A 16,593-nucleotide genomic window follows, 5' to 3' on the forward strand; every position below is an offset into this window, starting at 1 on the left:
AGCACTAAAACAGCTCATTAATTAAATCAAAGGGAAGCTTTGGCCTAGGGGTTTGTCTTCGGGAAGTTTGGTCGCTCTGCCTGTAGAGCTCCAGGACCCTCGTGCCCACCCTTGCTCCACTCTTGCGGGGGCTGGCAGCCCTCCCTGAACAGCATCACAGGGCTTAGGTGCAGAGGAAAGCAGGCCCACAGTAGGGGGGTGGTGGGTCACGTGAGGAGTCTTTGGGGCAGTCATTAGTGTTACCTAGGTGCATTAGAGCCTCATGGCTAAGACTAAGGGACTAGGAAAGTCCCCGAAACACAATTGCACTCTTTGTTCTGATTAGGAAAGGTTCCACAAAAAACACCCATGTTCACTAAAAATAGTGTGTGCCCTGTGATAAGGCTGTGGGCGTAAATGAGAAGTTGATGGCCTTTTAGCCTTCTCCTCGAACTTTGTGGTTATTTGGTTTTGTACCCAAAGGTAGGTAGAGCCTAAAACTTTTCCAGAACTTTTTCCCAAGATGAAAGAAGTGTGCTGAGAGAGCACGGCCCCAGGATGATTTACCAGCTAGACAGAACTGGGAGCCCTGGTGGCCCAAAGAACCCCTCACACCACCTCCTCTAACTGAGGAGCTAAATAAATATTTAATTTAATAAATATTTTGCTCCTCAGTTTATTTACCTTTAATGGCAAAAACCACAGTTACATTTGCACCAACCTATAGAAGGGCCTGAGCGGAGAATCTTCTGGTTAGGGTCCTAATTAGATGTAAGGTCTCATGGATTTCCCTGGAGTATAGTGGTGTTTGCCCCTAACAAAGGATGTGAAGTCCTCTGTGTGTACATATGTGTATGTGTTTGTAGACATGCTGGCTCACATGTTTGCACCAGGGCACATCTCTCTAGGTTAAGTTCCATAGATCATTTCCCGATAAAACATGAACTACTTACCTCATTAGGATAATAGAAGTCTGCAACATTAGAGATACAGCTGGAAAAATGATATTTTTCTGTGATCCTATTGTTTATTTTTAAATGGAGCCTGTTTCCTGAGCAGACTGAGAAATCTTGGATCCTTTGGGTAGAAGGAGAATGAATGACGCCACCGGGTCACACTGTGTAAAGGAGATGAGGAGGTATTCGAAATGAGCTCTGGCTTCCCATGCTAGGTCCCCACCTCGCCCCTCTTCAGTCCCTCCACGAGCTGGTGAATGGCACTCCTTAGGGACGGTCAGAGTCTGGAAAGCCAAATTCCATTGTCCACTCCACTGATGCATATGGACCTGGGTCCAGGAGATGTGTGGTCAAAGAATCAGAAGCTGGGTGACCCCTGGGGTGAACTGGGGAACAAGAACAAAGTTAGGAAGGAGGAGACACGTCCCAAAGACGAGCAGGGAGGAGCACTTTGCGGCGGGGGTTGCAGAGTGCCCGGGAAGGTGACCTTGGGAAGGTTGCAGCTCTGGGTGAGGTCAGCCACTGCCTTCTTTAGATGAGTCATACCTGATGGGTGGTTCTTTGGCAATGAGCAGAGGGTGGTGCACAGAACTCATTGATGGATGGATGAAGGAGCACCTCCTTATTGAGCAGATATGTACGTGAGCTAGGAGCTGGGGGTTCTAACCTGAAAAAACATGAGCCCTTCCCCTAGGAACATGGAAGTTAGGAGCAAGGAAACCAAGATGTTCCTGCAGGGATGAGTGGACTTCTTCAGGAGTGCCCTTAGACAGTGACAGCTCAGGCTGCCGACGGTCCTGCAGACACAGCTGTTGCCTGATAGATCACTGATAACATAGGTTAGCCTTAATAATGCAATTGCCTAATATTCTTTCATGCTTTGTTCAAAATCATCCTAAATTGAGGAGATTGATTCCTTTTAAGGCATTTCTCTGGCAATAGCTGCTTAAATCTAGGAGGAAAATTGCCTGGCTCAACTGATGTATTATCCCTTCCTGTTACTGACAGATGGCCGACTGTGGGTGAGGCGGCTGCCCGCTCCTTGGATGCGTACTTCTGGGGCTGACATTATTTGCCCTCAGTACTTCTTTGCTCATGTTCAATCGCAACCTCTTAGATGAGTTTAGAAGTGGCCCTTCCTTCTGAAACATCTACTAGTCCTCATGTTCTATGCATTTCTAGACATACATAGAGTCTAATAGAGGAAGAATCAATCCTGCTCTACAGTTAAACATCTGGTCTCTAACTATTTAAGTCACTCCATTCCAGCCAGCTTTGTGAAGGGCTGCCTTCATTGCCACATGTCCGCAGTTTTCACTTTACCTTGCATAGTCAGAAATGGTCCACCAAGGGAAAGAAAAACTTCTTGGCCCGAGAGGAATAAGAGATGACCCTTAAAATGGAATTCAGATTAAAAACATAGAACTGTATAAAATATAGTACATTTTATAAACAATTAATTGGTTTCAATTCCTTTATACATTCATTTAAGAAACAGACACGTGTCGTGTATGAGGCCATCTTTCTAGCCCTGGTCCAGGTTACTGCTGTATCTGCATTGCGTTCACCATCATCTGGTGGATTTGAATCTTCATAATGATAACTTTCGGGGTGCAGAATATAACCTTTTTCCTTGTCCACAACTGATTAAAATCTACAGCCCTTCCTAGGGAAAGTATTGGGGGTCATGGAAATATTCTCTTTCTTGATTTTGGTGGTAGTTCCAAGACTGTATGTATTTGGTAACACTCATCAAACTGTATATCTTAAAAGTGAATTTTACTGCATGTAAATTACACTTCAACATACTTGACTTAAAAATAACCCACATCCTTGTTGCTACCAATGGTGGAAATCTTAATCATTTTGACTCCGAATAAACTCAGTCACTTCCAGTATACAGTTTAATGTAGTTTCTTTTGGTCTAAAACTGACCAATTCAGGATTCCTTCTCTCATTCTGCCCATCCTCCTCCTCCATGCGGATACCTTAGTTCCTGCATGTTGTCCTCGTGTCTGCAGGTGCGAGGGCCACCTTCAGTCCTCTTTGGCCCTCCCCGAGGTGTCTCACTCTGTCTGTCTTTGGGGGTCCCCTCCTTCCTCACTGGCAATATATGCTGAAGGAAGCACACATCACACCATGGCTCTGGGTTCTGTGCCACCCTGGCTAGAAGAATGTGTCCCTTTGGGACTATCACACTGATCTCAGCCATTCCATGCGTCTTTTGGCAGCAGTGGTGAGAGCTGATGAGGGCACTCTGTTGCCTTTCCCACACTCCTCCTGCCTGCTTGGACAACAGGACACTGCCTCAGGGCTGCCCCTGAGATCCAACCCTCAGACTCTGCTGGTGCATAGCTCAGGCCAAAGCAGAGACACCAGGGAGGGAGGAAGGGAAGGAGGCAGAGGGAAGGGAGGGAGACAGAAAAGGGGCTTTTTCCCTTGGCACGCTTGTAAAAAAAAAAAAAAGGGATTCTTTTGTAAAAAAAAAAAAGGGATTCTTTTTTCAGAAAGTCTTAAAATTAATAATCACATCTTTCACAAGTGATGTCTCCCCTAAGATTCATTCAATTTGTTTCAGAAATCAGTGGACTTTTTGTTCTAGGCCTTACTCAGAACTCTCTTCCCCCAAGCAATAAGAGTCACTCCCCAGAGGCCCAAGGGCCCTCGGGGCAAAAAATAAAAATGTAGGGAAGAAAAGTCTCAGCTACAATCTCATAATAGTGTCCTCATATGTTTGCCAGAATGATGGTGAGAATAATGATCTTTTGACAGATGGAATTCCAGTTCTGAATGGTAGAAAGCAGGGCTTTGTTCTGGCTGCCTTCATTTTAGATGGTGCAATGCTTCCACCAGCTCTCAGAGAAGGGGCCATCCAGCCACAGGCAGCGGGCACTGGAGCTGCTGACTGGAGAGCTGTAGTCCATCACCTCTGAGCTCTGAGAGCCCCTCTACTCTCTTGGCTGATTGCTGATAGGTATCACAGGTCCTGGTCTTGCCCGACTTGCTGCTATTCATTAAGCTGTCATGGTTCTTCACACTTTGCTGCTACCACTGTCCCTGTTTCCCAGCTCAGGCCCTGGGGCAGTGTGTGTGTGGTCCACTTTTTGGGGACAGCTAAGTTGCCTGCACTGTTCTGGGCTAGGCCCCAGAGCAGTGTGGGGCTCTGAGTAGAGAAATGCAGAATGAATCAAACAGCTGCTGCTTCTCTTCCCTGCAGATCTACTCTCACTTCTGTGACTTCTGTGTCCTTGGCCTCTAGTCCTGTGAAATATATATACATAGCTTTTGTTTTGGTTTCATCTGCTCTTAATTTTAGAAAAATTTCCCACATGAAAGTACATGTGTTTGCCCTCTCTCCCTCCCCCCCCATCCCTTCTCCCTCCTGTTGCAGTTTTGCAGTTATTTCTCCCTGACCCACCTATGTGTGGGCTCAGTTATCTGGCGCAGCCATCCTTGGCAGTCAACTTGGGCAGCACAAGTGCCCGAGTGAGGAGTTGAGGCAGCAGGCAAGGCTGGGGAGTCTCTGACGGTTTCCACCTGCTTCTGTACCTCCTTCTCTGAGCCCCAAGGTTTGTGGGCTCCTTGGCTTCCAAGGAGTGCCTCCTCCTATCCTGTTCTTCCTGGGGCCTGAGGACAAGGTCTTGGTGGAGTGCTTGTAGCAGTGGTAAGGAGAGATCAGCTGCAGGTGTCTGGTTGTTGGTGTGTCCTGATCATCCTCTGTCTCTGCCTGCTGTGGACTGGGCCCAGTGAGACGCTGCAGAAGACATAGATGGTGTCTGGTTTAGGGCTCTTCTCCCATACACACTGCTGGACAGAGACTCTTGTACCATCACAGAAATGTGAACTCACAGTCATAATGATGTAATCTCTGCATAGTACAACCGTGTCAAAAGAAAATAGAGACTAGATCATGATGCAGTGATATTATAGCAAAGAAACTAAAAATTTGAAGACTTATGATGATTGTACTTAAAGAGATTAAAAAAATGTTAGTGATGAAGACTAGTTCTCTCCCAAGACTTTATTTTTTTTTGAGATGGAGTTTCCCTCTGTTTTCCCACAGGCTGCAGTGCAGTGGCGTGATCTTGTCTCACTGCAACCTCCACCTCCTGGGTTCAAGCTACTCTCCCACTTCAGCCTCCGGAGTAGCTGGGATTACAGGCACCCACCACCATGCCTGGCGAATTTTTGTATTCTTAGTAGAGATGTGGTTTCACCATGTTGGCCAGGCTGGTCTTGAACACCTGGCCTAAAGTGATCCACCCACCTTGGCCTCCCAAAGTGCTGGGATTACAGATGTGAGCCACCACACCTGACCCAGGATGACATTTTAGAGAAGCTTCATAATGACTGATAAGCTCTCAGGCTAGTGACACTCAGCCAGGTCAACCATTCTTGGGTGTGCCAAGGCTGCCCATCAAGCGGGCAGAAGTTAGGAAATGCCAACCCCTGGAACGCTGAGGGAGGTTAACTTATATAAGATTGCACAGTTCACCAGTGCGTTCTTCTATAAATCAGCAACAACAACAGAAGTACGTTGTATTTTCTGGTTTTTGTTTTTACTGGTTCAACAACCAACCAGGAGACTCAGCAGCGGAATTCATTCATTGCAGTAAAGTTGGACTGGAAAAAAAATTAAGTTGTTATGCTTGGAAAAGTTTTTTGCACATCCCTCTCCTAAACTTTTCTAGTGAAAAATTATATCATCCCCTTTCCCCAGCCATGAGACATTTTAAACATATCCTTATGACTAAGCAAGCACAACTTTATGTGTCCCCATGAAAAGCAAGCATATTAAAAAATAAATAAATAAATAAATAAACAACTCTGTGCTTGCTGCAGTAAGCAGAGACCGAAGAATCCAGGGATTAAGGATACTATTTATGGAGCTGTTAATGCTTGGAGTTGAGGCTGATAAATCATCATTAACAAACACTTAGCAAACATTTCAGCCTACAAAGATGTTTGAAAATAAACCTGCAGGTGAAGATTTTAAAAGATTTTTGTGCCACTAATAAGATCCTATAAATCTTCTTTATGTAGTCTGCACATTTATAAGCCCAAAGAATGAATAAGTTAAAACAATCAGACATTAAACATGCTGAGCTTTGATAATACATGTGTTACACATTTCTTGACAGATGGGAAAATTGTTGAAATGGTAATTAATAAAAAATATAAGGATGAGAGTGTTGAAGATAACAACATTGCAAACAAAGGTGAAAATACATAGTGTAGCCATCAGTTGAGTTGGGCGACAATTGTGGCAAATAGGACGAGAAGCATTTTATGCTGTGCTTCTGGCTGACTTTGTCATGTAAGGTTTTCATAAGCACCTGAAGCTAGTGGCTAATTGTCAGAAAGGAAAATTTAACATCAACCATGATAAGAAGAACATTTAAAAATTTGGCAGAAATGTCCAACATATATGGATAACCAGGAACAAATCTACTTTTCCAAATACTTTTAGCTAAATGACAGTGATAGATGCAATAATAGCCACTTCTGAAAACTGGTGCTTTAAGAATGATTATTTGTAGCCTGAACGACAGGTATTAGTAATACCTGTCTTTGAATATATTCAGGTGAAATGATCTCCTCCATTCTGGAAAACACTGACATCTTGAAATCTATCCTTGTATTTTTTCAAGTAGCCAAGCTAATTTTAAGTTATCTTCTTACATATTTTAGACTTAACGTTGCGCTCCCCCAGGAGTTCATCTCCTTGTATGTGTGATATCCTTCTCTTGGGGTAAGATAATTCGTCAGCCTTGTATATTTTTACAATAGAATGAGTATTTGTTAGCTAGGTCATATGGCCCTGCTTTTAAATCAACAACATTGAACCTTGACTTTTCAGGCCCGAAGAGAAGGACTGAATAAAGGAGTTGATGTAATCTTTGCTTACTAAGACTTGTTTACAACACTTGGTATTTTAGGGTGTGTCTAAGTGACATGTTAACAACATTATTTAAGTTCTCCCTTTGGATTGAGTTACATAAAGAAGAATTTCATATTGCCTGAAAGATCAAGAAAAAAAGGTCTGAAGTTAGAATTTATTGTTATGAATTTAGCATTAAAAAAAGAATTTACACACTTTTGTTGCACTACTGTAGCAAATTGCTTAGTGAATCATATTATGTAACCTAATGAAAAAAAAACCAATGTTACAGATTCTAGCCAAGTGTCTGTTTCTCCAGGTGCGGTGGCTGGATTGTGTTTTCTTTATCTCCCAATTTAAACTATGTCACTCTTTTTGACTTGGTTTGAGAATAAAACTTGGTGCTCAACTATGATAACCACCTTGTTTTAAATTTCTGGTACATTTTCTTTCTTTGAATTATTTAGATGGCACACACACACGTGTGCTTTTTGAAGTACATGTGTATTTAATCTAATCAATTAGAGCAGCTTCTGGGAACACTGTGTTGAGAAGTATCTGAGGCCATGTGCAGGTTAGCAGGAAGCTGTATGATTTCATTAGGGGTGTGCAATGGTCGAGGAAGAGCTGAGTGTTGCTTTCTGTGCTGTCAATATGTGGTTTGTGTCCTAAATGCTTTTTGATATATACTTTCAGACACCTTTAACTATTCATTTAACTGTCTTACTTTATATCTGTTTTAATATTTTAAGGGCTCCCTTTAAAAAAAGTCATAAACAAGTTCACTCTTTATCTGAAATTTAAAAGATTTCTCAGTGAACAGAAGCCTGGTTTCTCTATTTAAAGACGTCGAATCATGCTGGTCCTCACAAGCATCATACTTGTTTTCATGAGGCATTCTAGGAGAAGTTTTCACTTAATTCAGTCCAGGCAATCCTACAGGTTGTTAGACCAGCTCTTCTTTATAGATTGTTTTAAAGATTTCTTTGATTGTCCTAAATTCATGAGAAGTGTTCTAATTTTCTGCTTACAATCAGCTGGGTTTCACTCTGGGGTATTTTTGAATATGTAAGACTGCACAAAGAAACTGATTTATCTTCTCTGCTTGCACCATTTCCCAATATACCACATTTGTCTTTTTAAAGGTCAGGCGTGATAGAAACAGTCAATGTTTCTCACTTACCTTGTTTTCTTACTTGTTGGATTTTCATGTCTGAGTTCTTTGGAAAATGTTAATGTGAATTTCTATAAATGAAACTGCTCAATTGCACAAAGTATGATTTACAAAGAGTTCTAGGATCTTGGAATAAAAAGTACTACTCACTGTATCCCAGATATTAGTCTTACTAGTAATATCAGCAAGAGCAATCTCTTTTCTAATTACTGACTTCTATCAATGTCTCAGAAATTGCCTTAATTCTAAGGTCAAATATAGTGGATTATAATTTGCTGGTACTTTACTGGACTTCTTTAAAATTAAATTTGCACCTTTGTAGGACCTTTGTATTTCTTTTCCCTTAAGAGGGCTATTAACGTCTCCATTATTGGAATAATCTCCAAGAAGTAGCACCAGGAGTGACCAGCTGTCATTAGAACAGCCAAACTTCATGGGGAAAAAAATGCCACTTTCATCTAATTAAGAGAGAGGAGAGTTTTTGTTTTTGTTTTTTTTAAAAAATACAACTTCTCATTATAACTGTGAAAGTGCAGTGGTTAATGAAAGTACATAATTGCTAACAATAATTATTTTGAAACAGTAGTTCTGGGAATAGCTGAGAGTCTATATGGAAGAGGCAAACATTAAATAGCTGAAAGCATGTTTGAAAGGGGGTACACAGAAGAAAAAGCGCTGGGACCACGTACCATAGAGAAACTCACATCAACTAGATGAAAGAACATTCTGATTTCCTTGTAGAATATCTAACTACATTCAAAGACATAAATAAAAATGAGAAAGATAATGTCGGATTTCTTACATTTCAGTGGTGCTTTATGAGATTCGCATATACACTGGCACGATGCCAGGGGCAGAAACAGAGTCTAATGTATTTATCAACCTCATCGGTACCAGAGGCGATTCAGGGAAACGAAGACTTCATCATTCCAAAAACAATGAAATCAAGTTTCGGCGTGGACAGGTAGTAGAAACAGGTCTTCATGTCTTCATCAGTTTTACTATCCTTCCTCTAATTTCTTTAACAATAAGACACACAAACAGAACATTTCTGAGATGCTCAGTTGATTCCTATGAGGAATTCAGGGTGTGGTCATTTCTAAGTGTGCATGTTATCGTTCTGGAGTTCAGTAGAGGTGAGACTTAACCAGGAACAAGCTTCTAGTGAACAGCCACAACAAACCCAATATTCTACTTCCAGATAGGGCAGACTCGACTGTAACAAAATGAGCATCCTGCTGAGAACAACCAGAAACATTTGATAAAACATCTTTTAAATTGGTTTTAAACATATGAGAGCTACCCAGGCAGTTAGGACTTGAGGGCCCAAGATCCTGGAGAGAAAGAAAGTGCAGAGGAGAACTTGACATCAGCATGGCTTTCTGCCATTTGTAAGGGGAAGCTTGGAATCGAGAAGCCAGTCAGAAGGTAGCAGTGGAGCAGTGGAGAGTCTGAGATGCTGTTCAAGATTTAGGAGGCCTCATGGAGCTGGGATTTCTCACTTGAAAAGTGGCGACCTTAGTGTGAGCCCTCTCAAAGCAGAGCGGGGACAGGTCCTGCAGCTCATGATTGAGAACAGTGATCCCAGGAAGCAGCAGTGAAGGATGTAGAGAGTGAGAGAGGGAAAGAGGAAGAGCCAGCAGAAGTGTGACTCAAGAAGTCACTGCTGTTGGCAGCAGGGACTGGATCTCTCTGGACCAGAGCCACCAGGCTGGGCACCAGGAGCAGCAGTGGCGGGAGCAGTCTTGGGAGACAGAACTCGTGTCTTACGGTCATGCACAGATAAACTCCATCTCTGCCATTATGGTTACTGCATCCATGGCCCATGGCCCATTGCACCACAGGCAGTGAGGTGGCCACGGCAAGACCTCTAAATAAAAACTTATAAAGTATGATTCGAAAATAATTTAAAACATAGTGACATGGGAAGCTCAGGTAGGAGAATTGCTGCTGCCCAGCCCATCTTAGCAAGACCTCATCTCTAAAAACAGAGAAAAAGAAAGAGAAAGAGAAAGAAAGAAAGATATAAATTAATAGAGAAATATACTATGTTCAGGGACTCAGTGTTATAAAGTTCTTACTGCGGTCTAATTGGTCTGCAGTTTTAATGCAATACCAATCAAAATCTCAAGAACTTTTTAAAACAGAAATTGGCAATCTAATTATAAAATTGATGTGGAAATGCAAACAGTCAAATACACTTAAAATAAATGTTGAAGAAGAAGCACCAAGTGGAGGAATTACAGTACCAGGTATCAAGACATAAAATTAAGGTAATAAGACAGCATCAATTTGTACAAAGAAAGTCAAATAAGGCAAAGAAATGGAAGAGAGTCCAGAAACAGATCTACACATCCTGATGTGTAACATCACGGAAAGCATTTAAAAATTTCAACAAAGTTTTAAAATTGGATATTGTTATAGAAAAAAATCACCACTCCTATTTTACATCAAATCCCCAAATCAGTTTTATGTAAATTTATGTCTAAATGTGAAAGGTAAAACAGTCAGATATCTAGAAGATATGATGCAAGAAAATCTGCATAATCTAGGGAGTAGACTAGGACTTTAAACATGTTTAATTGTGGGCTGGGCGCGGTGGCTCACGCCTGTAATCCCAGCACTTTGGGAGGCCGAAGTGGGTGGATCATTTGAGGTCAGGAGTTTGAGACCAGCCTGGCCAACATGGTGAAACCCTGCCTGTACTAAAAATACAAAGAATTAGCTGGGCACGGTGGCGCGTGCCTGTAATCCCAGCTACTCAGGAGGCTCAGGCAGAAGAATTGCTTGAACCTGGGAGGTGGAGGTTGCATTGAGCCGAGATAGCACCTCTGCACTCCAGCCTGGGTAAAGAGAGAGACTCTGTCTCAAAAAAAAAAAAAAAAAAATTAATTGTGGTAAAATATACATAACATAAAATTTATTTTTAAACAATTTGTGACTAACTTCACCTAGCAAAATATCCTCACGTTTCATGCATGTCGTAGCATGTGACAGGATTTATTTCCTTGCAAGGCTGACTAGTGTTCCATTGTATTGTTCATGCATGTTGTAGCATGTGACAGGACATCTTTCCTTTGAAAGGCTGTATAATATTTCAAAACAATCCATGTTTTGTTTATCCATTCACCCCATGATGGACACCTGGGTTGCTTCTACCTTTTAGTGATTGTGAATGATGTCGCTGTGAACATGGGTCGACAGTTGTAAACTAAAACTTTAAAGACAAATCAGAAAGCATAAAAAGGAAAAAGATAAATTACACTATTTTAGCATTAAAGATTTCTGTTCCTCAACATACTATTAAGAGAGTAAAAAGGCAAGGCACGCAGTGGGAGAACATGTTAAAAACGTACTGGCAAAAGACTCGTTTGCAGACCGTAAACAGAAAACCCACAGAGCCACAAGAGAAAGACAGAACACCCTATTTAAAACATGGCTTGACACTTGAGTGTGTGCTTTCTTTACAAAAGAGGGCATCCAAGTCACCAACAAACATAAACAGCCTACCCAGCCTTATTAGTAATCAGGAAGAGACAACGAAAACCATAGTGAAGTGTTACTGTGCATGATCAGATGGTTAAACTTAAAAAGAATAACAACAAATATTGATTCGCCTGTGTAGCACTTTGAAGTCTCATATGCTGTGCACACGGAGTACATATTAGTATAAGCATTTTTAAAAAGCGAGACTTTATTTATAGATAGATGATAATATATAATATATAAATATGCATATATATAAATATATATATATTATATATATTTATATATACACACACACACCCTATACTCTATAACCCAGTGTTTCCCAACAGAAATATACGCAGATATCATAAAAAGACGTGTATGAGAATGTTCTGAGCAATATTATTCTAGGAATAATGTTTGTCTATAAATAGTAGAGTGGATAAATAGTTTGGAGTAATAGTAATGAACAAGATGCTGCTGAACAATATGGCATGAATGAATCTCACAAACACTGGGTGATGCAAGTCGGCAGAGCAAGAATGCACTATAGGATTCTGTTGATATATGGCCCCAGACAAAGCAAAACTAATTAAAGGTGCTAAAAGTCAGGGTAGTGGATATCGTTTGTGGAGATGGTGACTGAAAGGGGCATGTTGGGGTCTTGGGTGGTGCTAAAACTCTGTTACTTACATGGATGTGTTTGTTGAGTGTGCCTCTGTAATTTGTACGTCTGTATCTATTTCATAGTTTATTTTAAAATGTCCTGTGTATGTGTGTGTATATATATTTGTATATATGTGCATATATACGTGGGTACATATACATATTTCAACACATAGTTTATTTAAAAATAAGATACTGAGAGACAGGACAATGTGGTAAACACCAATTCTGGTGGTAGCCTCCTGGGTCTGAGACTTGGCTCCTCATCCACTAGGTGTGGACCTGGGACAAGTAGCTTAACTCCAGGTGCCTCAGTCTCCAGCTGTGGAATGAGGAAGTGAGTAGTACTGACCTCATGGGCTGTTCTGAGGATTAAATGAGTTAATATATGAAGAATGCTGGGGGAGTTTGGCACTTACTTGTGTAGTACAGATTATGAGCTGTTATTATTAGTAATAGTAGATTGAAAATAAATGTCCTAACTACATTCTAAGACTCTTCACTAGACTATGTAATTGAGGAGAGCAAGAATTATATTCTGCATGTTTTTGCACCTCTCACTAAGCATAGTGTAGAACTTTGCACATAAAATAGTGGTAATTTTTATAGTAGTTGTAAAAATAATAGCATAGTAGCAGTATAGTATCAATAGTAATACTATTTTTTTCTAGAGAAAGGAAATATCCTAATGGTCACTGAGTTTATTTCTTTATTGTACAGGTTGATATTTTTTCCATTAAGGCTGTCTCTCTTGGAAAATTGAAGAAAGTTCTGGTTAGTCATGATGGGACGGGTCCAGGTAAGATTTAGTCTCTTGGTAAGAAGTTTATTTTGCAAATTTATGAAAAATCATATAAAAGGCAGGTGAAAGAACAGAATAATGTGCAGGTCATGTAAAATTCAGATAAGAAAATAATCTTATTTTACATTATATAAAATGTAAATATATGAAGTTATATTTATATTTAATTGACATTAAATCCATTTACATTAAATATAATTAATATGAATTCATGATATATATTTACATTAGGTATGTTTACATTAAATATAATGTAAGGTTATAAATGGTCACAAATTAAATTATATAGTGACCATTTATTGATGAACATATTAAATTATGTACACTTACATTAAATATATTTAATATAAATTTATGAAGTTTTGTCAGGTTGGGTTTGTTACATAACTTATACAAGCATATGATTATGTTTCACAGGAAATTTCCTAGAAAGTCAAGTTTTTGTGTGTGCATGCATGTGTGCCTGTGTGTGATCTCCAGACTCCCTGAGCATTCCTCACGGTTGAGTGTCTGTCATGTCTGTCCTACAGCTGTGTTTCCTGGGTGCCTTATTCCACACTCTTCAGCAAACCAGCCCCTTGAGCACCAACCCTAATCCAACCTTTCCCTCCCCGTCTTCTCCCCAGCCACAGCTATCAACCAAGCCTTGTCAATTCCACTTTATTCATCACTTTCCTACCAACATCCTTAGAGCTATTAAATTCAAATTTCAGTTCTAGTGCTAAAATGTAACTCTATATTTTAACTTATATCATAGTACTGAAACCATTTATCACATTGATTTCCATACTCCTCTTTTCTTTCTGCTAGATTTTGAGTTTTTTTAAAGGCTAGAATTATGTCGTCTTTACCTTTAATTTCCTAGTGCCTAGTATTGTGCCTGACAGTATAGTTTAATTAGTGACCATTTGCTGAATGAATATATTTAAGTCAGTGAAATGATTTTTCAGTAAAGCTCTCTAAAATGAATGGGAAGACCTTAAAGTGGCCATAGTGACAGAAACCAAATGGAGCTGAAGCAGAAAAGGTAAGGTGGGAGTGAACAGAAAGGAAATAGACACGTAGTTCAGTGAGTTCAGGATCGTTATAGAGGAAATTATTAGAAAAAGGCAGAAATAAGAAATTGAATAGAGGAAGGGATGACATAATATGCTTCCTTCTATACATGGTGTCACTTCAGAGTGGTGTCGCTGTAGACTGGCGTATGTCTAAGGTGGTGTCACTGTAGAGCAGTGCCACTGTAGAGTGATGTCACTTTGGAATGTTGTCACTTGGTGTCTGTAGGCTGGTATCACTGCAGAGCGCTGTCACTGTAGAGTGGCGTCACTGTGGAGTGGCGTCTCTGTAAGGTGGCATTTCTCTAAGGTTGTGTCATTGTGGGGTGGCGTTTCTCTAAGGTGGTGTCACTGTAGAGTGGCGCCTCTGCAAGGTGGCGTCACCGTGGAGTGGCATCTCTGTAAGGTGGCATTTCTCTAAGGTTGTGTCATTGTGGGGTGGCGTTTCTCTAAGGTGGTGTCACTGTGGAGTGGCTTTTCTGTCAGGTGGCCTCACTGTGGAGTGGTGCCACTGTGCAGCAATGTTACTGTAGATCGATGCCACTGTACAGTGATGTTACTGTAGATCGATGCCACTGTACAGTGATGTTACTGTAGATCGATGCCACTGTACAGTGATGTTACTGTAGATCGATGCCACTGTGCAGCAATGTTAGTGTAGATCGATGCCACTGTACAGTGACGTTACTGTAGATTGATGTCACTGTACAGTGATGTTACTGTAGATCGATGCCACTGTACAGCGATGTTACTGTAGATCGATGTCACTGTGCAGCAATGTTAGTGTAGATCGACGTCACTGTACAGTGATGTTACTGTAGATCGATGCCACTGTACAGTGATGTTACTGTAGATCGATGTCACTGTGCAGCAATGTTAGTGTAGATCGATGTCACTGTGCAGTGATGTTACTGTAGATCGATGCCACTGTACAGTGATGTTACTGTAGATCGATGCCACTGTACAGTGATGTTACTGTAGATCGATGTCACTGTGCAGCAATGTTAGTGTAGATCGATGCCACTGTGCAGTGATGTTACTGTAGATCGATGCCACTATACAGTGATGTTACTGTAGATCGATGTCACTGTGCAGCAATGTTAGTGTAGATCGATGCCACTGTGCAGTGATGTTACTGTAGATCGATGCCACTGTGCAGTGATGTTACTGTAGATCGATGTCACTGTGCAGCAATGTTAGTGTAGATCGATGCCACTGTACAGTGACGTTACTGTAGATCGATGTCACTGTACAGTGATGTTACTGTAGATCGATGCCACTGTACAGTGATGTTACTGTGGATCGATGTCACTGTGCAGCAATGTTAGTGTATATCGATGCCACTGTACAGTGATGTTACTGTAGATCGATGTCACTGTACAGTGATGTTACTGTAGATCGATGCCACTGTACAGTGATGTTACTGTGGATCGATGTCACTGTGCAGCAATGTTAGTGTAGATCGATGTCACTGTGCAGTGATGTTACTGTAGATCGATGCCACTGTACAGTGATGTTACTGTAGATCGATGCCACTGTACAGTGATGTTACTGTAGATCGATGTCACTGTGCAGCAATGTTAGTGTAGATCGATGCCACTGTGCAGTGATGTTACTGTAGATCGATGCCACTGTACAGTGATGTTACTGTAGATCGATGTCACTGTGCAGCAATGTTAGTGTAGATCGATGCCACTGTGCAGTGATGTTACTGTAGATCGATGCCACTGTACAGCGATGTTACTGTAGATCGATGTCACTGTGCAGCGATGTTAGTGTAGATCGATGTCACTGTGCAGTGATGTTACTGTAGATCGATGCCACTGTACAGTGATGTTACTGTAGATCGATGTCACTGTGCAGCAATGTTAGTGTAGATCGATGCCACTGTACAGTGACGTTACTGTAGATCGATGTCACTGTACAGTGATGTTACTGTAGATCGATGCCACTGTACAGTGATGTTACTGTGGATCGATGTCACTGTGCAGCAATGTTAGTGTAGATCGATGCCACTGTACAGTGACGTTACTGTAGATTGATGTCACTGTACAGTGATGTTACTGTAGATCGATGCCACTGTACAGTGATGTTACTGTGGATCGATGTCACTGTGCAGCAATGTTAGTGTAGATCGATGCCACTGTACAGTGACGTTACTGTAGATCGATGCCACTGTACAGTGATGTTACTGTAGATCGATGCCACTGTACAGTGATGTTACTGTAGATCGATGTCACTGTACAGTGATGTTACTGTAGATCGATGTCACTGTGCAGTGATGTTACTGTAGATCGATGCCACTGTGCAGTGACGTTACTGTAGATCGATGTCACTGTACAGTGACGTTACTGTAGATCGATGTCACTGTACAGTGACGTTACTGTAGATCGATGCCACTGTGCAGTGATGTTACTGTAGATCGATGCCACTGTGCAGTGATGTTACTGTAGATCAATGTCACTGTGCAGCAATGTTAGTGTAGATCGATGCCACTGTACAGTGACGTTACTGTAGATCGATGTCACTGTACAGTGATGTTACTGTAGATCGATGTCACTGTGCAGCAATGTTAGTGTAGATCGATGTCACTGTACAGTGACGTTACTGTA

At 41.1% G+C, this 16,593-nt stretch overlaps 1 protein-coding gene across 1 annotated transcript in view; it reads left to right on the forward strand.

Annotated features, from left to right (window-relative positions):
* The window catches only part of RP1 (RP1 axonemal microtubule associated), a 306,195-nt gene that overhangs the window by 277,762 nt on the left and 11,840 nt on the right, over nt 1–16,593 (forward strand). Inside the window, exons 27-28 of the mRNA XM_064384191.1 lie at nt 8,800–8,954; nt 12,845–12,923. Of these exons, the coding sequence (XP_064240261.1) occupies nt 8,800–8,954; nt 12,845–12,923 (234 nt within the window). The remainder of the gene's footprint in view (nt 1–8,799; nt 8,955–12,844; nt 12,924–16,593) is intronic.

Source organism: Aotus nancymaae, unplaced genomic scaffold, assembly GCF_030222135.1.
Source record: "Aotus nancymaae isolate 86718 unplaced genomic scaffold, 86718_ANA_hifiasm-v0.15.2.pri h1tg000036l, whole genome shotgun sequence".
Classification (NCBI taxonomy): Eukaryota; Metazoa; Chordata; class Mammalia; order Primates; family Aotidae; genus Aotus; species Aotus nancymaae.